Genomic DNA, 21703 nt, shown 5'->3' on the forward strand with positions numbered 1-21703 from the left:
ACAGTAAGTAAATACTAAGTAATCAGTATAATAACAAAAAGAGATCAGTATGCACAAATCTGGGGGAAAGTGCCATGGCAATTTAAAACAATAAAACAACGGGGCGCCTGGGTGGCTTAGTCGGTTAAGCGGCCGACTTCGGCTCAGGTCATGATCTTGTGGTCCATGAGTTCGAGCCCCGCGTCGGGCTCTGTGCTGACAGCTCAGAGCCTGGAGCCTGTTTCAGATTCTGTGTCTCCCTCCCGCTAACCCTACCCTGTTCATGCTGTCTCTCTCTGTCTCAAAAATAAATAAAAACGTTAAAAAAAATAAAAAAATAAAACAATAAAACAACAAAAAAGCTGTATGATTCAGGAAGATTTCAAAATGGACACACACAAAATGATCTGTATACGTGCACAACACACATCCTCTTTAAAAAAGCAAACAATCGGGGTAGAGTGCAGGAGTGAGTTTAGAGAGGGCAAGCTTAACAAACCTAAAGGAAGTGAATGAAAGCCTGAGCAAAGTTATAAAGATGTGCAGGGAAACATTAATGAAAAATCAGACATTAGAATTCACGAAGAAAACAGGAATCTGTAGCGATTAAAATGAGGAATGTTTACCTCATCTAACGCAAATATATGAAAATATAGATTCCATGAGAGATAACTGGTTATAACTCGTGCCCTTCAAGACCCCTACAGTACAAAACAGTGCAATAATATAAATACAACAGTATTTTTTAAATAGCAGGTTTCCGTCCAACTTCGGCTCAGGTCATGATCTCATGGTTCGTGAGTTCGAGCCCTGCGTCAGACTCTGTGTTGACAGAGTGGAGCCTGGAGCCTGCTTCGGATTCTGGGTCTCCCTCTCTCTCTGCCCCTCTCCTGCTTGCACTCTGTATCTCTCAAAAATAAGTAAACGTTAAAAGAAATTAAATAGCAAGTTTCCTTCTAGTTCACATTAATCCAACTGAAAAATTTAATTCCGATAGAACTTTAAACCTCTGATTTTGAGAATGTAAATGCTAGACTTAGGTGCAATTTGTTCAGTAGACCCCTGTACATAAGGAACAACACAGAGGAGATCTAGAAGTGAAAAGGAAAGATGAAGAAAAAGAGGAAGAAGTGGAAATAGACAGATGTTTAAGGTCAAAGTAAAATACAAGGTCATTAAATGAAGCAATAAAAGAAATAAAATATTAACGGTACAGAAAAAAAACAGACGCTTATGGCATTAATCTTATGTCACATAGGGCATTTTTTCTCCAGTTCATTCCATTTTGCAGTGGTAGTAAATTCTTCCCCATTTAAGCCTTGGAGCTTGTATGACAAAACAAATTGAATCACAAACTAAAAATAAATATTCTAGCTTTAGGAAGAGTGCAACTGAGAAAAGAGATCATTTTTAGGAGAAATAGAAGAATGATGGAAGGTACTGTGTGAATTAGTATACAAATGATGCAGCTAGGTGGGGCATTTGTGCCATTTCTGTTGAGATTGGAGTTCTCATAACAGACCAATAGAGGCCACACAACAGATCAAATTCCTGTAGAGGAACCACCCATGACCAAGGAAGTCGAACAATTCAGTAAGATAATAAAACAGGTCAACTTCAGCTCTCTAATCATGCTATCTGAAATTGTTAGGTAATGGACAAAAGAAAAAAAAGCTACAGTGAAGAGGGGTAAGCTCAGTCTTGAGTTCAATATGTGCACCCCAAATTTGTATTACTTTCAAAACCCAATGCCGAACCTTCATTCACTTCACAGTAGTTTACAAGACGGCCCAAATCTCTGCAGCAACGCTACACAAAAGACCCGCTGAGAATAAATATTTGGGGATACAAACGGTTTTCAGAACACTCCTCCATTAGGCATAAATTCAAAACAACGGGGTTGCTCTGTACGGTTAAGTGTCTGCAAGATCTCACGGTTCATGAGATCAAGCCCCACATTGTGCTCTGAGCTGACAGCACAGAGCCTGCTTGGGATTCTCACTCCCTCTCTCTGCCCGTCCCCTGCTCATGTGCGATCTCTCTCAAAATAAACAAACATTAAACAAGTATATTAAAACAGGAAAATACAAGAAATGACTAGTTCTATTTTGCCAAGGCTTCTTTACTCACCAAGCTTCCCCATGCTCATTCGACCCAGTGGTGAGATCACGCTCTACCTTTCACAACATACCCAGTGCCTACCTGTGCCTGATGTCCAGGCATCAGAATGTCTGCCCCCTTGTGTGGACCTCACTTTCTCACGTCTCTGACTCTGGTTGTCTTGTGTTGGTTGTAGTGTAATCTCTTTCCAGATATTAGGACCATCTCCATTTCCCCTCCCCATTTAAATAGCTTCCTGAATAAATAATTTATGTAAACATTCTTATTAGGCCATAATATTGGGCAATCTTATTTAGTAGCTGTATTTATGTAGTGACTAGTCCTTGGGGCGCCTGGGTGGCTCAGTCGGTTAAGCATCCGACTTCGGCTCAGGTCACGATCTCGCGGTCTGCGAGTTCGAGCCCCGCATCAGGCTCTGGGCTGATGGCTCAGAGCCTGGAGCCTGCTTCGGATTCTGTGTCTCTCCCTCTGTCTACCCCTCCCCTGCTCATGCTCTGTGTCTCTCTGTCTCTCAATGATAAATAAACGTTAAAAAAATTAAAAAAAAAAATGTAGTGACTAGTCCTTAATCCTTGGAGAAGGGCAATGGCTCCCCCTGCCCCCCGCCTTTTATCTCCCAACAACTCCCTGTTAACTATCAAGTCTTTATACAGCTGATCCTTGTAGACAGAACCTATTACACTTCAAGGGAACAGTTCACACAATGCTAAATCAAATAGGATGCTACTCCACTTCTCAGGAGGGCCTAAAATCTAACCATTCTCCTCAAATACCCTCACTTGAATAAAAACATTAAACCATCTACTGCAGTTCATGTATTAACTGTCACATTATTCAAAAGATAAAATCCAGTAAATTTTACTTCTGGGAATATATCATAGAGGTACATGCAGAAAACTTACGAAGATGCATGTTCAAATGGACTTAACCTAAACAACATCCATAGGGAATGGCTATTTTTAAAACAGAATGATGCAGAATTATAAATTCTAATGATAGAAAGATGTTCAAGATATGTTCAATACAAAAAGCAAATTGCATACCATTAGTGTAACATGAGCCCATGTGTGTATTTGTGTGGGGAGTGGGGGAGAGAGAATGAGAGGGAGAAAGGGAGGGAGGACTGGGGAGTACTTTTTGTAAGGATTACCTCCTTAGAGTGGGACCAGGAGGTAAGCAGAAAAAATTATATGCCTCTTTATTGTTTGAATTTATCATTTTGTGTATTATTTTCATAATAAAAGCTAGTTTAGATTTTTCATTTAATTGAAAGGATCAATAGTAAACAGATGTGATTCATAAAAGCAAGTTGAATAATCACAACATCCTAGCACTATACCATGTCTTACCAATGATATAGTATTGGCACTATAAATACTTTTTGGAGCTAAAGAAAGCCTAAGCAATTTTCTGGTTAATTCAAGGATCTCTGATTGCAAACCTATATAAACCCATTTCTCAAAAAAAAATTTCATTTCTATAATAAATATGAAGACTACTCTAAAAAACTCTAACGCTAAGTAAATCAGTAACTGTAATTTGTAGTAAATACATTAAGAGAATCCTATATATCATTTGCAGTAAAGAAGATTCACAGATTTAGAAGGGACCTTTCAAGGTCATCTAGTCCAAGTCTCCAGCCTAATATTCAGACAGAATAAAAAACACCACCACCACCAAACGGGGTGCCTGGGTGGCTCAGTCAGTTGAGCATCTGACTCTTGATTCCTTTCAGCTCAGGTCATGATCTCAGGGTTCATGGGTTCGAGTCCCACGTTGGGCTCTGTGCTGACAGTGTGGATCTTGCTTGGGATTCTCTCTTCCTCTCTCTGCCCCTCTCCCACTCACTCTCTCTCACACACACACATACACACACACACACACACACACTCTCTCTCTCTCTCTCTCTCTCTCTCTCTCTCTCTCTCTCAAAAAGAACAGAAAACAACCAAAAAACAAAAATACTAGCAGCCTGCTGAGGAGGGAATGGACTTCTCTGAAACAAAGAACAGTCCCAGGAACATAACACAACCAGAAATGTCCCCCTGAAACAGGGACATCTGGTAATTCCACTAAAAAAATATTTTGGTCCAATGTCAAGTTGTTGCACAGGCCAGTTTTAAAAAGTCACTTGACCTCATTTTCCAGTTTCAAAGCTTTCAATTTGTTTAAAACCAAAAGAAATCAGACCATATTGCAGGTTGATTTTAATGAACAAAATTCTCTGTATAAAAACATTTAAACTTTATCAAATGCTTTAAAAACACACACACGCACAGATCCAAATCCATTACAGAATCTTTGAACATTATCTTTTTTCATCTCAACATAATGTGTAAAGGGATAAAACTCTACATGTGAAAAAATTAAGACCCACAGCCTCACACATGTATGCACACACATGCACAGCACACACGCGCGTGCGCGCACACACACACACACGCTCACACGCTTTAAGAAGAACAAAAATATATGGGATGGGATCGGAATGAATTTCTTATAAAGTTTCTATAAAAGAACACTACAGGAATAAAAGAACTTTCTCTACCAAGAAAAGATGCAGAGAGGGGAAAACAGAAAGCAGGGGTTAGCCAAACTCATTAATAAATAGTTTGAGAAGCTCATTCAAGAACAGTGAATTTGGGGAGTTACAGATGACCCCTCCTTTTCACCATCTCAATGTCTGTGAATCTGATAAGTGATGATGCTTAAAAAGCACCTGTGTTCTCATTTTTTGTAGGTCTTGATTTGTTCAGCATTATTTAGGTGTGGTTTGTCCCCTTCAGTGGTTGATTTCCTCAGTTCTCAATCGGTGTTATGTCCTATCCAGCAGAAGAGCCACGGTCAGAAACAGCGGCAAACACAGGGTATGGCAAGGGTGGCAGGAATGGCTGGCGGTTAAAAGGAGCCGGGTTGCCTGGGTTTGGATTTCGGCGACACTCCTGGCGAGCTGCCCGTCACTCAGCAAGCTCTTTAGCCCCTCTACTGGCTCCACTTCCTCAGCTTCAATTAGGGATCATTATTATCTACTTCAGGTAGGTCTATCAGAGAGGATTTAAACAAAGTAATCCACTTAAAGATTTTATCACACTAACAGGCACAAGTAAATGCTCAGTAAATGTTAGCTAAAACTATTAGTCTTGGCAGTACAGAGCAACCAAAAGAAAAGTTCGATTCTATCTTTGTACTTCCCCTCGTCGGTGAGGTTTTCAGGGGCCAACTGTGGCAAAAGCCAGCATGTATGATGCAAAGAGACTGAGGATCCAGTCTTAGGAATATAGATGTTCACTTTTATATTAGAAAAAAATTACATGGCTCCGTATCACAAAATTTAACATCTTTCCATGAAACATCACACAACTCTCATCATCATTATGCCCTACAGACACCCTAAATGGTGTGGAGTTTCTAATGATATTCAACGACAACAGAGTCCATAAATTTTAACTAAGAAACAGCTGCAGAAATGGGTGTTGGGCAATAATCTGTGTGTGCCACAAGAGCTTGGGCCGACAGATGGCTGGGGTTCTGCCTCCACGGCCTGGACTCCCCCACACACAGTCAGATGGGTCAGGCTCCTGCAGACCTTCAAATCTCCATTAGCGAGTGACTCCCTTCAGGGGGGAAGCTTCCAAGAGGTGAAGGAAGCAGCAGCCACTGAGGATGGAATGCCCCGCACCTACTTCAGTATGATATGATAGCTATCATTGGTTTCTGCTGTAAAAAAAAAAGAGAGAGAGAGAGAGAAGAATCTTTAGTCACCTTTAAAACACAGCAGGAGAAAAAAAGATACACTAAGGCTCTTTTGAGAAGGGAGAAAAAAAAAACAGCAGGACAAAGGGCAGCATACTCGTTAATTATCACAAACTATTTACAATAAATATGCATTATGAAAACAGCATGCCTCAATCTCATTTGTCCATGGAAGGTGGAAGAGAAGGGCAGAGTCGTCACTCACACTCTTAGCGATGGTTCCTTTTGTATGAACTGGCTTCTTGCCAATCTCTAAGGACATCGCTTTTTCTACTTCAGATATGGTGGTCGATACCTTCCCTCTCTCCTCAAAGGAGTAAACCATGAACAAAGCTCTTAAACTCCTTAGAGAGAGGCAGCTGCTTACTATTTTATTACCTTTCATTGTGTCCAGAATAAAACAGGCTTCCTCCTGAAAGTTCTGTATCATCTGAGGAAAGCAAGAAAATTTGCTAATTATTAAAAACTTGGGTTTGCTGCATTTATTTAGACCATATGGCTTTTTATTAGGTTAGATTTAAGGGAAAATAATTCTTTGTTTTGCTTTCTCCCATTTAGTTCTTACATTTTAAAAGCTAAGCAGTCTAAAACAGTGATCTTAAAATTATAGTCTGCGTTTTCCTGGGTTAACCCCAAGACGTTCCAAGGGGTACACAGACCCTGACAGGCCCATTTGGGAGCACTGACTTCCTGGTCCTTATCTTCTACAGGTACTCTTTCCCAAAACCGCCTGAGCACCTCTTCAGCTTTCTCTACCCACTTTCCCTTCTCAAACTCCCTTCTCCCATTTTTCAAAATAAAGGCATAACTTTCACCCTCCTGGAATCCTACCAAGATGTACTATTGCCCCACGGTACAAAATCTCCAGGATGCCAAAGTGTGACTGTTAATGTGAACTTTAATAATGGGGTAACAAACTCTTATGGGAGTCACGTGGTTTCTAATTCTTTCCTTTCACCAGAACTGAAGACTGACGTAATCACAAACTGTCAAATGACAGGCGATTCAAAATAATTCTTTGTAACATCACTATATAATTTTTGGCACCTAACTCAGTAGTTAAAAAAAAAAAAAAATCCAGTGATGCTGTTATAAAAAAACTCCTTCCATTCCTGTCTGACAATCTGTGTGAATCAGATTCCATAGCACTTATATCTACAGAATAAAACAGAATGGAAGTGATGGTGAACTCTATTTCATGCTATAAATCAGTAGACAGTATTCAACAAAACATGAATTAATGTGGGTGGGGGTGGGGAATCAGACAATCCCACCCATCTCATTGACAGAGATACTTCTACATTTTTTTCTTGTTTCAAATTTTTATCTAATACATATTTCTTAGTGGTTAATAATTTCTTATCAAGGGATGCCTGGGTGGCTCCATCAGTTAAGCGTCCGACTTCGGCTCAGGTCATGATCTCGCAGTTCATGGGTTTGAGCCCTGCATCGGGCTCTGTGCTGACAGTTCAGAGCCTGGAGCCTGCTTTGGATTCTGTGTCTCCCTCTCTCTGTCTCTCCCCGGCTCATGCTCTCTCTCTCAGAAATAAACATTAAAAAATAATAATAATAAATTCTTATTCAAACATAATACATTTATGTTAATTGTATGATTATGGTGATAATTTTATTCAGAAGAAATAATTTTTAAATTTTTATTGAAACATTCTTTTGTTGAAACAGATTTGTTTCAAAGAAATATGGTAGGATAATTAGTAAAGGATGCTTGAGCATAAAAATAGGTTATGATAAGATAAGATTCTATGGGGGAAGTGAGTGGAAATAGGAATTCAAGGCAATCAAGAAATGATATAAAACTCTGATAAAGAAAAGTATATTCATGTGTTTTTTAAGATGATGGTGCTCGTATTAAATCACTTCTATTTAGGTCACATGGAATATAGTTAGAATAGTGATGCAACCATTTCATTTTTAAAGTTTATATAATATGCCCAGGAATGACATATTCTGCAACTATTTAAACTTAAAGCAGAAAGTTTCAAGTCAACCTAAAAATGTGCAAGGGGATACATGGTATTTAGAAATTATTTTAGAAAGTAAGCAAGCACAAGATTTTGCAAAGCCCTGGACTAGAAAACAGAGCGCTGTGCCCCAGTAGAATTGCTCTTGCTCCTGTCACGTGCCCTGACAACCTGTCATCTGGTGACTCAGCTCTACTGAAACTCTACCTCATCACTAATGAGCACATGGATTCCTGTCGGCCCCTGCTTGTAGATCTGGCTGATCTGGCGAGGGGAAATGCTGAAAAGCTGAGCGATTTTTTCAGTCAGTTCAACAGCGGTCAGTTCTTCTAGATAGATGGCGTGGTACACTGCAAAAGGGAGAGAGCGATGGCAGTCAATACAGGTCTCTCTGCTGTTAAAGGTAATCTGCTCACTCGGAACGCCCGCTTTCCTGAAGGGCTCAGAGTCAGACTGCCTGAGTTCAAATCTTGGCTCCGCCACTGGCTGGCTGTGTGACGGGAGTGAGTTACTTAACATCTCTAAGCCTCATTTTCCTCACCCGAATGTTAGCAGTGACAGTAAATCTACCGCAAAGAGGAGACACTGGTTGTAAAAATCAAGGCATGTAGAAGGGCCGAGAGTAGTGCCTGGTATATACGAGGAAACTCGATACACGTTACCGATGACCATTACTGCTAGCAAATGCTGCATCTGCTGTTTGAGGAATTCCCATCACACATGCTCATAAGGCACCTCCCTCCCTTTCTTCGTGGGCGTCCTCGCCTGTCCAGAACCACCTACCGAAGAAAGTCCCATTTGAGTCTCCATCCTCACGCTTCTGCTGCTGCTGCTGCTGCTGCTGCTCCCTCAACTGCAGGGATTCCTGACAAACATAAATGGTTAGCCTTGGGCGCACCATCCTAAGGAGGAAAACAAGGCTGTTAGTCTTACGGTTTTCACGGGAAGCACATTTTAAGGGAGAGCTTGTGTATCTATGTTAACGCTATACAGTGGGGCCGAGAACTGGCAGCCCGCGGGCCAAAGGAGCTCATCTGCTGTTTTGTTAGCTCCCCACCGGGATGTGCGTGTGTCTGCATGCGCGTGCGCGTGCATTTTAAATGAATTCGTTCCCACATCGTGTGTCGGGACATTTGGCTTTTCTTAAAAAACCGGATCTGGCAATCTGAGACCCTGACACTTAAAGGAAACAATCAGCTGTTCTCCTTGCGTGATTCATGCATTCTTCAGTACACCCACTGTCACTCATTTACATCTGGCCTCTGTAGTCATTTGAATTTATGACCTTTGAGGTAAAGTTTAGAAATATTCAACATGTGTGAGCCACTGTTTCATGGGTCCAGGTCAACATATACCTTCTCCTTGGAAGCACCACGCTAATGAACTGGAGAATCTCACTTCCCTCATTACCTTCTCCTAAGTAGCCTAAGCCTCCTTTCTGTTCTTACTTCTTAGACAACAGCATTCAATCACCCCTTGATCCGATCATCTCATTCCTTCCTATGTTTAAATGCTCTTTAAGTAATATGTTAAAAAATAAAAGATCCATTCCTTTTCCTCCAAGTCCTCAACCTCTGAACTTTTCCTCTCTCTTTAAAATTTTCCAAGATTACAGCCAAGCTGATTCCACAGTTCTTGTGAGGTACCCAAACAAAATACTTCACGATCTGTTTCATTATTTAGTCACCGATTTGGTTCTGTGGCACTAATCTGTATGTTTTTTCCATTCATACCACTACCTGTTTGAAATTCTAAATTCCGTGTAGGGACTACAAATGACTCTGTATTAAAATTCGTAAGCAGACACGTAAGTATTTCCTATCCAAGAATGACGTCTTCTTCAGTTAAAAGACTTTGAGCCTTCGCACCTGTTGTTCCTCCTGCCTAGAGTGTTCTTCCCTCCTCTGATTCCACAGCTTCCGTCCTTCCCCTAATTCAGTTTAAGTGCCCCCACTTCAGAGAGGTCTTTCCTGACCAGATTCTGGGTGCTCTACAGGTGATAACCTTGTTTTTGTTTATTTGTTTGCTTTTCCCTCAAAGCACTTATCACTATCCAAAATACTGTTTATATTTTTCTCTCTCTCCCTGTTAGAAAGTGAACTCATGATAATGGGTACCTTGTGTGTTTTGCTCACCAACATATCCCTAGAGCCTACAATAGTACGTGGCTCACGATAGGGATAATGAATATTTATCGAATGAAAAAACTACCTGGAAAGGAAAAATGGGGTATCATGGGGCATTCCTTGAATCAACTGTAGGAAAGGATATTTTCATCTTTGCTTATTTGGTACAGAGCTGGCATTCGCAAAGAATGTTTTGACAAGACGCAGGTAGCTGTGCAAAGAGTACTGTGAAGAGTCCCTGAATCCAAATCCATTTGAAATCCAACCTCACGGATATTTTAACACTAATTACATACCGGCCTTTTAATGCATTAAAAAGTCTGATTCCATCTGCAGGGCCACAGATTTGGATCACATCATCTCTAGTTAGTTTCAATAAATCTGCCCCTGGAATAAATATAAGAAAATGGGTGAAAAAGGCAAAGACTGTCTTTGTTAATGACCATTAAAATGGGCTCTGTTATGTTCTAGCCCCTAATCTTCTGCATGGTACATAAGCCTCTCCATGACCTGGCCTCTGTTTCCTCTCCCACCTCAACTGCCACCCAATGAACTGGTCCACTTTACCCTATGCTTTCATCACACTGATGAAGTCTAATGAGCAAGTTGCTCCTCCTACCTGAAATATCCTTCCACTGTCCGACCAGCAGAGTCCTCAACATCTCCCAAGATTTACCTCACACATTACACATGTTCCCTAACTCCAGAAACTACTCTCTTCCCCTGCTTTGTACCACTTATCTACTACATTACAACTATTTTTTTTTCAGGGTTTTATTTTGACTTGGGGTTTTTTTGATACTAGATGATGAATGATCAGAAAGTATGCCTTATCCATGTGTGTATCCCTACCATACCTGGTATACAGAAGGTGCTAAATAAGTGGAATATGCAAATAAAATACAATATGGTGATATCAAAGGGGAAATTTCAGACTATCTACAAATGCCCTTGATAAAAGTGTATGGAGTATACAGTTTTAAAAGCACTGTATGGAATAAATATTTTTAAACTGAAGTGAGTTTAAACGAAGAAGTCTTTCTTAAGTATTTCGCAGCACAGATGCACCTGCTGAGAAAGTCTGAAGGGTTCTATGAAATTCACTTCATCAGAAAAAAGCACGAAGACCCCCCCCCCACACACACACATACCCCCGCACATGCACGCACACAACACACCCTTACGTGGATGCCAGGAAGCCCTAGAATGTAAAGGAATATCTTGTGCTGGGGAAAACAAAAGGACAAATCAATTTAACCTGAGAAGTTTGTAAAAAGCCTTGTGAACGTAGAAAAACGATTTCGATGCAACCACTGCTGAGCTTCCTGAGGTGTGGTTGTTGGCAAGAGGTTCTGAAAGGAAAAGAAAGCAAGCAGGTTTTTTTTGTTTTTGTTTTTTTGGTAACTCAATAGATTTAGCTCTTACATCATTAGGTAACACAGAGCCAAACACACTCACACTCAGACGGGTCGCCTAGTTTGCCTGGAAGTTGTTTATACCTCATCAGCCTTCTGTCTCTAGCCAAGCAAGATGCCCACGGAATCCCATACCTGTCTTCCTTACTAGACTGTAAGCTCTTTAAATGCAAGCGTTCCTGCATTAACTTGTTCACATCTCAGTTCCCTAGCATTGTCAAAATTCAGAGTCAAAATTCAATAAATGCCTATTTAATGAATGAATAAAAAGTACTCCTTAAAAGCTGGGCATTTCTGTGGAACCGCACAGTCATCAAAGTATTAGTAGACACTGCAAGTCACTTACATTTAACTTTAGACTTACATCTGTGACTGGAGGGGGTGGCTCTGGCTGGTGGTTTGGTGAACCGTTTCTGAAAACACATGTAAAATGAAAAGGATGAGACACATACTAGGGTTCATCATCTCATTCCTTACCCTCATAGTAAGTCTCAAACTAGACATTTTTTTTTTTTTAAGTAATCTCCACATCCAACCTGTACCCGAACCCACAACCCCCGAGATTAAGAGTCGAGTGCTCTACTGACTGAGCCAGCCAGGGGCCCCTCAAGCTAGAGATTTAAAAGGAATCTGTGCTCTCTCATAAAGCAGTTTTAGTCTATAGTCAATACTTCTATCGTCTGTTAATTTAACATTAAGATCACAGGGGGAGGGTAAGAAACTGTCATTGCAACATTTTTTATTATTGGACAAATTGAAAAAAGATAAAAATTTCAGCCAATTGGGATTCATTAGATAAATTATGGCATAAAGAATATTTAACATAAGCAGTTTATAAGAAACTAAAAATATCAGAACATAACAGCAATCAATAGATTACTATTTTAATAAATATATAGATATACACACAAACATATATATAGGAAAAAAATACCAGAGAAACTTTATGTAATGCAATGTGATCCCATACTTTTTTTTGTTTGTTTGTTTGAGAGAGAGAGAGAGAGAAACAGCGAGAGAGCGAACGTGTGTGCGAGCAAGCTCGAACAGGAAAGGAGCAGAGAGAGAGGGAGAGATAATCCCAAGCAGGCTCTGTGCTGTCAGTGCAGAGTCCGACACGGGGCTCGAACTCACAAACTGTGAGATCATGAACTGAGCTGAAATCAAGAGTCGGACCCTTAACTGACTGAGCCACCCAGGTGCCCCCATATATTTTTATAATGACAACCAAAACCATTATTTTTAAAGCAGCTTCAAAAATGAGTGCTGCCTAATTTGCAATCCACAGGCTATCTCCATACTTTTCAGTTTTTCTCTATACCTCCTATACTCCAAGGACTGTCCCTATTCCCTAATACTCCTTTTATCAGAGAAAAATTTGAGCCTAATAACAAAGTAATGACAAAGAGAAGAGAGAAAATTTTAAAACACAACTCTTTAATCCCACATATTTACAATTGCCTACAGGCGCGTGGCTGGCTGAGCCAGTAGAGTGTGCAATTCTTGATCTTGGGGTTATAAGTTCAAGCCCCACATCAGGTGTGGAGATTACTAAAAAAAAAAATAAACCTTAAAAAACATTAAAAAATTGCCTATAAGTAGACTGTGTACTCCATATGGATGGTAAGAGATTTTTCTTTCAAAACAGACTTTCTTCTTTTTCTTTTTTTGCTTTAACTGCAAAATTCAAATTCAGTATTCAAACTTAGTAATTAAATTATCACCAGGCCTTAATTATCTATTCTCTCTATAACTTCTGCTTATTTTTATTCTTAATTGTTATATTTCGAATATTGAAGCTACTTTAATTTCTTATAAATGCAGACTGAACCAAAGCCTACGTAAATTCAAAAACAAACATTACAACCAAAACACATCACACATTTAGTAGCCTATTTCAAATTTCAATGTGGCCTATGTGGAATATGTGTTAAATACTAAGACTAGTAAAACAACTTATTTTAACTGGCATAGGCATCTGTACCAACTTTGAATGATCTCTGATGTTAAAAGACTAATAAAAAGAGATTAAATGCATCCCACAGATCATTCTAAAACTTCATTTTAGCTTTCTTCAACCTTCTTTCCCAATTATCAAAGATCCATAATAATAAGGTATTAGGATCGTTCTTAGTAAGTAACAAAACAGATTTTAGTGTTGTACAACTATGTTTCAATTCCTAATGACCACTCTGGTGGAAAGTATGAGCAGGAAATGAAATAACCACAAGATAAGCAGTGACAGAAGAAGTGAAAAGCCCAGAAAATCAGTCTCTGAAACACGAAAACCTGACCATAATGCTGTTTTCTTTTTTTTTTAATGCTATTTTTAATAGAAAGAAAAAAGAGGAGGAGAACGGACTTTCAGTCACTTTTGAAGATAATCCAAACCTCAGTTAATCCATGAATCCATCAGAGACTGACCAAATAGGACTTACTGACTTATAAAGAACTTGTATATGAGAAGATAATGAAAGAAGACATATTTAGGACAAACACAACCTACTTTTTCATTTCCCAGACTTACCCTTCCCCAAGAGAAAAACTGCTGTGGGAACTGTTGAAGCCAGGTGATGGGGAATTATTGACATATGTGATCTCAGGCCATGGAGAACACTAAAAACAAAGAACAACTGAAATACTGAAAAAGTACATTTGACCCTAGTGTCCCACTAAAACATTATTACTTGAATAGCATATCTTGATTAGTAAGTCTTAACTACACAGAGGCCCCCATAATGAAGAGCAAATATACCCAGGACAACTAAATCTTGACCAGGCAAAAAGTTGTGGGGGGTTATTTCGTTTTGTTTTTAAAAAACTGAGATACAATTGCCATACAACACAGTATTAGTTTTAAGGTGCAAAACATAATGATTTGATACACATACACACTGAGAAATGGGGGGATTTTCTTTTAAGAATAAAAAGTATTGACTGAAATTGTCACCAAAAGAAATCCTTTTACCTCCGTGAGTATCGTTGTCTCATAGGAAGGCTGATACTTCTCCTTTTCATGAGGTGTTCGTTTCTCCATTTTCTCCCTATCTGTTTTTTGCTTTCTGTCTGCACCTTTGGGCTGAAATGAGAAATGTTTTGTCTTGACTCATCGACGGAATTTTGAGCCAACAATATTATTTCTAAGAGCTTAAATAGTCACATGTGAAACAAGGATGTACGCACAATAATGTAAACACAAGATGCAACCTTGCGTCTATGTCTGAAAATAGGAAACCTAACTGTCTGATGCAGTTAAAAAAGAATATGCGGTCTATAGTTATAGACGTGGAAATATCTCTAAAGCACATAGCTAACTGAAAAAAGCAAGCCTCAAAACAACTCATCTAGTGCAATCCTGTTTATGCTTCAAAGAAAAGAAAATACACGTGTATATAAAGCACAGAAGGGACTAAAAGGATACATGCTAAATTAGGACAGTGGTGACCCCTGAGAAAGATTGGGGAGTCGGGGTAAAAGTGGTAAAGAGGGACTTCAGTCTGAATACTTCATCTTCTGCAGTGAGAACATATTTATCCGTGTGATAAAAATAAAGACCAAAAGAACAAAAGAAAGTCAAATACCAATGTAACCAAAACTATCAACTTTTCATAATTTTGTGAGCTTTTACAAGAGCTTATAATCTCAACAGACTTTAAGAGTTTTCAGTGAAAATCCATGCTTTTGCCTCTAGCTCCCTTTGCAAATTCCCCTTCTCCCATGCCCATCCCCATATAAATCCATTACCAGACATCTCAGTAATGACCTCAAGGACTCCAGTTTAGACTGAGTTTTCACGGTTGTTGAAAAACAGACAAGTGGACTTTCCCACTTGGGAAATGTTAACTACTAATGTTAACTAATGTTAAAATTGAAAGAGGAGGAAAAAGGATACAAGGGACAGCAAGTTGCCCAGGAATACCTTGAAGACTTTGATCTGGCAGCTGGCTGAGTGTAAGTGCTCAGTATATTCCCCGTTTTCATTTTCCTTGAAGGTATCAATTTGTACTCGGAATGGCACTCCCTTTTCTCCACCATGCTTCCTCATAGTGAACTCTGTGCTAATGCAGTGCACCTACAAAGAATACAACATCCAGGTTTCAGTACCGCTAGCCAGCCAAAACACTCAGCAATATTTTTGCAGCTCCTACTAAGAGCAAAACCTTTAGAAAACACTATGAACACCTATAAAAAACTTCTACTCTAGGGACACCTGGCTGGCTCGGTCAGAGAATATGCAACTCTTGATCTCTCAGGGTCCTAAGTTTGAGTCCCATGTTGGGCATAGAGCTTACTTAAAAGCATATATATATAAAATCTTAAAAAAAAAAAAAAAACAAGAAAAAACTTTTACTCTTTTTTTGATCTTGAAGAATGTATATTCTAATGGAGGAAATAAAAAAATTTATTTACAAATGAAACAAAGTAAATGTACAGATCCAACGCTAACAAAAGTTACTTGGAGGAACTAAATTCATTAACTGCTTCAGAGAATACAGAGTTAATATAAAAGAGAAATGATTTCTATTAGTAAAAGTTTTCTAGACTTTAAGGTAGAGGTTAGAAAGCAGAGGCACCATCCATGCTGGGAAAATACCAACTATGAAAGCTCACGGGCAATAGTGGGGAAAAAAGGCTTTCAAGGCTTGCTTGGCTACTGCATAAAGTGAACACCTTGGTGAATCTGATAAGTGGTGAACACTTATTAGCTTAGATAAATTGTTAATTTCTCTAAGCCTCAAAGACTATTCCTAGTCCACAGGATTACTGCTAAAAGTTTTAAATAAGATCATGTGTACAAACTGTTTACTTAACATAGTGACCAATGGGACGTACTCCATAAACCCTAGCTTTCTTTATTACAAGTAAGAATTTTAAAGGAATCTACTCAACAGAAATAATCAGATATGTAAATCAAATTTTAAGCATAATGATGTTCAAAACAACTTCATGGAAAATAGGGCAAATTTAGAACAACCTAAATGCTAAATAATAAGGAAGTTATAGTACATCCAAAGAATAGAACATTATGCAGCCGTTAGCAAGCATGTTTTTGTTTGTTTGTTTGTTTGTTTTTGTCATACAAATAAATAAATCGGGGAAATTAGAAGGGCAATTCAGACACTCCTCATCGCTCTCAGGCAAGTGTTGAGGAGTCTGGACTTGACAGCCAGGCCGGAACCCTGTAAAAATTTCAAATGCAACATGTTTTATCCTTTAAGAAACAAACTGTGAGTAAGAATGCTCTTCATCACCGGAAGGCCATCTGCAAGGCCCTACCTGAATAAACACAGATGTCCTCTTTGCCGGGTCCCACAGGAACTCCACTGTATTCAGTTGGGTTGGATTGGCCCTAGGATCGATTATACCCACAGACATTGGGATATCTGAGAAACAAAATGGTAATCATTGAACAATTCTGAGGGCTACTGGGTTTAAATAAGAAAGTACCATTGTTTTATTATTGGTCCTCGTTACCAAGATTTTTATGTATCACATCCTAAAACTCTTTTTGCCAATGAAAAGGGTTTGATTAGAGCTAAAATGGACCTAAGTACTTTCCTTCTGAGTATCTTTTTTCCACTTTGAAAGGTTTTTTAAATAAGACAATTTAAACGCAGTTTCCTTTTAATCTGCCAAAATTCTACTTAAAGATAGATTTAGTCTACACACTAGTTCTAAAATTGTAATATAATCTGCTTCACTTACAGTTTTAAGATTAGTGTTACTGATAGAAGAACACTAAGAAGACTGCTACAGAAAAAGAAAGCAGAGTGTCTGAATAAAGGCAGAAGCATTGTATTACAGAAAGAAATGGGAAAAATTTAACACAGAGATCGATGCTGGCCTTGAAGTCATCAAATAATCCTGTAACAGAGCAACAAATCTGATACTCAAGAGGGAAACAAAAATGAATGAGCCTCGGCAGAATTGCTTTCCATTCCACATAGCATATACTCACTCAAATATCATTTCCTGATATTAATATTAATATTAATTCTATTAATTATTAATATTCAAACTGGGGAGATAAAGCCAGGCTGATATTATCACAACTAATACTAACCATACTACTGTTTTACTGTCGATTCAAACAACAAAGCATTAAGTGGGTCCCACAATGTTAGTTGTGTTGGATTCATCCTAAGGTCAATTTATCAAATGGATATCAGGATGTCTGTATGAGAATCGGTATTTTCTTAGGTAAAGCTAGTAGGTACTTAGATTTGCTTAACAATTATGTTTCCCAGTAGGAGATAAGACCAGTAGGAGATCAAAGACACAGATGGCAGGATTAAAAGTACATTCGTGAAAAGAGACTGCATGTATGTTTGTAAAACAACTTCCCTTAAGCCCAATGATTTAAGAAAAATCAATTCTAGGGGCGATGGGTGGCTCAGCTGGTTAAATGTCCAACTTCAGCTCAGGTCATGATCTTGCGGCTCCTGATTTCAAGCCCCGCATGGGTCGGGCTCTGTGCTGACAGTTCAGAACCTGGAGCTTGCTTCCGATTCTGTGTCTCCCTCTCCCCCCCTTCCCTCCCTGTTCCCTCAAAAATAAATAAACATTAAAAATTCAAAAAAAAAAAAACAAAAAAAACAAGAGAAACATTCTACTCTGTAGTAGTAGGGGCAAAAATATAAACTACAAATCAAGAGACATAGATTCTAATCCCAGGTCTCTTACTGTAGGTAAAACAAACACTATCTGGCTCTCAAGTATTAGTAAAAAAAAAGAACTTGCAGCATTTGGGGAACCCTTTTACATACACTCAAAATATCAGACCCTGAATAGCCAAAACAATTTTGAAAAATAAAGTTGGAGGTCTCACATTTCTAGATTTCAAAACTTACTACAAAGTTGCAGTTATCAAAGTTATGCCAGTGTGGTACTGGCATAAAGGTGGAGACACGGACAAATGGAATACAAGAGAGAGCCCAGAAGTGAATCCTCACATATGTGGTCAAATGACGTTGGACAAAGGTGCCAAGACCAATCAGTGGGGAAAGAATAGTTGTTTCAATAAGTGGTTTTGGGAAAACGGAATATCCACATACAAGGAATGAAGATGAACTCTTACTTTATACCATATACAAAAATGTACTGAAAAATGTATCAAACACCTAAATGTAAGACCTAAAACTATAAAACATATCAGGAAAAGCTTCATTGGGTTTTGCAACAATTTCTTAGATGTGACACCAAAAGCACAGGCAAGGCAATAAGATTAAATACATAAACTGGACTACATCAAAATTTAAACTTTTATACATCAAAGGACATTATCAACGCAGTGAAAAGACAATCCACACAGAATGGAAGAAAATATTGCAAAGCATGTATCTGATAGGGGGTTAATATCCAGAATATATAAAGAACTCCTACAACTCAACAACCAACAGGCACAAAACAACCAGATTCAAAAACAAGGAAAGGACCTGAATATACATTTCTTCACAGAAGATACATATATAGCCAATAAGCATATGAAAAGATGCCAACATCACTAATCATTACAGAAATGTAAATCAAAACCATAATGAGATACCAATTCACATCCATTAGGATGGCTACTATTTAAAAAAAGGAAAATAGGGGTACCTGTGTGGCTCAGTCAGTTGAGCCTCTGACTTCAGCTCAGGTCATGATCTTGCAGTTTGGGAGTTCAAGCCCTGCGTCAGGCTCTATGATGACAGCTCAGAGCCTGGAGCCTCCTTTGGATTTTGTCTCCCTCTCTGTCCCTCCCCCACTTGCATTCTGTCTCTCTCCCTCTCAAAAATAAATAAAACATCTGGCCGCCTCAGTGGCTCAGTTGACTGAGCATTCGACTTCAGCTCAGGTCATGATCTCACGGTTTGTGGGTTTGAGCTCTGTATTGGGCTCTGTGCTGACAGCTCAGAGCCTGGAGCCTGATTCAGCTTGTGTCTCCCTCTCTCTGCCCCTCCCCTGCTTGTTCTCTCTCTCTCAAAAATAAATAAACGTTAAAAAAAATTATTAAAAATAAATAAACATTTTCAAATTTTTAAAAAAATAAAACAAAATTAAAAAAGGAAAATAGCACATGTTGGTGAGGAGGTAGAATAATTAGAACCCTTGTTCACTTCTGACGGGAATGTAAAACGTGCAGCTGCTATGGAAACAGTACGGTGGTTCCTCAAAATAATTAAAAATAGAATTATCACATATGATCTAGCAATTCCGTCTCTGGGCTTATACCCAAAAGAACTGAAAGCAGACTGAAATATCTGTATAGCCATGGTCATAAGTTGCATTATTCACAATCACCAAAAGGTAGAATCAGCCCAAGTGTCTACTAAAGGATGAATGGATAAACAAAATGTGGTATTTATACACAATGGAATAGTATTCAGCCTTAAAAAGGAGGAAAATTCTGATGCATACCACTATGTGGATGAACCCTGAGGATTATGTTAAGTGAACCAAGCCAATCACAAAGAGACAAATACTGGATGATTTCTATATGAGGCACTTAGAGTAGTCAAATTCATTCAAACAAAAAGTAGAATGGTAGTTGCCAGGGGCTGGGGAGAAAAGGGGATGGGGAGCTACTGTTGAATGGTTACAGAGTTTCAGTTTTGCAAGATGAAAAAAGTTCTGGAGATGGATGCAGTGAGGGCTGCACAATGTGAATGGGCACTGAATTATTTACTTTAAAATGTTTTGAAATACTTTTATGTTCTATATATTTTACCATAACTACATTAAAAACACAAAAACAAACCCTAAAGTACTGGATATAATTGTTACCGAACTGAAGTGTTCCAACTTCAATTTTGGTATTATCCCAGTAATTTTTTATGCTTATGGTCAGTAACCCCTTCGGGGTTTTTGCTAATTGAGCCCCTGAAGCATTCTGAATCAAGGTAAACATGAAGTAAAGAAAACCGATTCTTAGACCATACTTATAAGCATTTCCTGGGCAAAAGATTCCCTTAACTCACCAATGTCAAGAATTCTATCTCCAGGTCGGTTCCACCTCCAGCCTTCCAGCTGCTGATGTTCAGTGTATTGTAGTCGTCTGTCATGGAACACTACACGGAATATACTCTAAAAGGGAGCAACACAATCAAATGATAATAGGATCCTTTAAAAGTCAGTGCTGACCTGTCAAAAACAATGAAATCTTGCCATGTGCAACAACGTGGATGGAGCTAGAGTATATCATGCTAAGCGAAACAAGTCAGTCAGAGAAAGACAAAATACCATATGATTTTACTTGTATGTAGAATTTAAGAAACAAAACAGACGAACATATGGGAAAGGGAAAAAAAAGGAGGGAAGCAAACCATAAGAGACTCTTAAAGATAGAGAACAAACTTGAGAATGCAAGCTGGTGCAGCCGCTCTGGAAAACAGTATGGGGGTTCCTCAAAAAACTAAAAACAGAACTACCCTACGACCCAGCAATTGCACTACTAGGCATTTATCCAAGGGATACAGGTGTGCTGTTTCAAAGGTGCACGTGCACCCCAATGTTTATAGCAGCACTATCGACGATAGCCAAAGTATGGAAAGAGCCCAAATGTCCATCGATAGATGAATGGATAAAGATGTGCTCTGTGTGTGTGTGTGTGTGTGTGTGTGTGTGTGTGTGTAATGGAGTATTACTCAGCAATCAAAAAGAATGAAATCTTGCCATTTGCAACTACATGGATGGAACTGGAGGGTATTATGCTAAGTGAAATTAGTCAGAGAAAGACAAAAATCATATGACTTCACTCATATGAGGACTTTAAGAGACAATACAGATGAACGTAAGGGAAGGGAAACAAAAATAATATAAAAACAGGGAGGGGGACAAAAACAGAAGAGATTCATAAATATGGAGAACAAACTGAGGGTTACTGGAGGGGTTGTGGGAGGGGGGATGGACTAAAGAGTAAGGGACACTAAGGAATCTACTCCTGAAATCATTGTTGCACCATATGCTAATTTGGACGTAAATTTAAAAAAAATTAAAAATTAAAAAAAAAAAAGGATTTAAACATGAAACAAAGAAAGAGAACAAACTCTGAGGGTTGGTGGAGGGAGGTGGGTGGGGGATGGGCTAAATGAGTGATAGGTATTACGGCAGGCACTTGTGATGAGCGCTGGGTACAATATGTAAGTGATAAATCACTAAATTCTACTCCTGAAACCAATATTACACTATATGGTAACTAACTAGAATTTAAATAAAAATTTGAAAAAAATAAATAAAAATAAAAATCAGTGCTGACAAAAGAAAACTAGCAGAAGTTACCTCCAGTTAGTTTTCTAGATATAACCTAAAATTATTTTTCCTAAGACCTGTTTCACCCTATGGGTGC

General features: G+C 38.7%; 1 protein-coding gene across 1 annotated transcript in view; it reads right to left on the reverse strand.

Moving 5' to 3' along the window:
• Positions 1–4865: 4865 nt before the first annotated feature.
• The window catches only part of TFCP2 (transcription factor CP2), a 46600-nt gene continuing 29762 nt past the window's right edge, over positions 4866–21703 (reverse strand). The window contains 12 exon segments of the mRNA XM_030322612.1: positions 4866–5817; positions 6232–6283; positions 8043–8185; positions 8619–8737; positions 10258–10348; positions 11220–11313; positions 11741–11789; positions 13904–13992; positions 14345–14455; positions 15296–15448; positions 16654–16760; positions 20337–20442. Coding sequence (XP_030178472.1) covers positions 5780–5817; positions 6232–6283; positions 8043–8185; positions 8619–8737; positions 10258–10348; positions 11220–11313; positions 11741–11789; positions 13904–13992; positions 14345–14455; positions 15296–15448; positions 16654–16760; positions 20337–20442 — 1152 coding nt within the window. The 3' untranslated portion in view covers positions 4866–5779.

The sequence above is a fragment of the Lynx canadensis genome, chromosome B4 (genome assembly GCF_007474595.2).
Source record: "Lynx canadensis isolate LIC74 chromosome B4, mLynCan4.pri.v2, whole genome shotgun sequence".
NCBI classification, from domain to species: Eukaryota; Metazoa; Chordata; class Mammalia; order Carnivora; family Felidae; genus Lynx; species Lynx canadensis.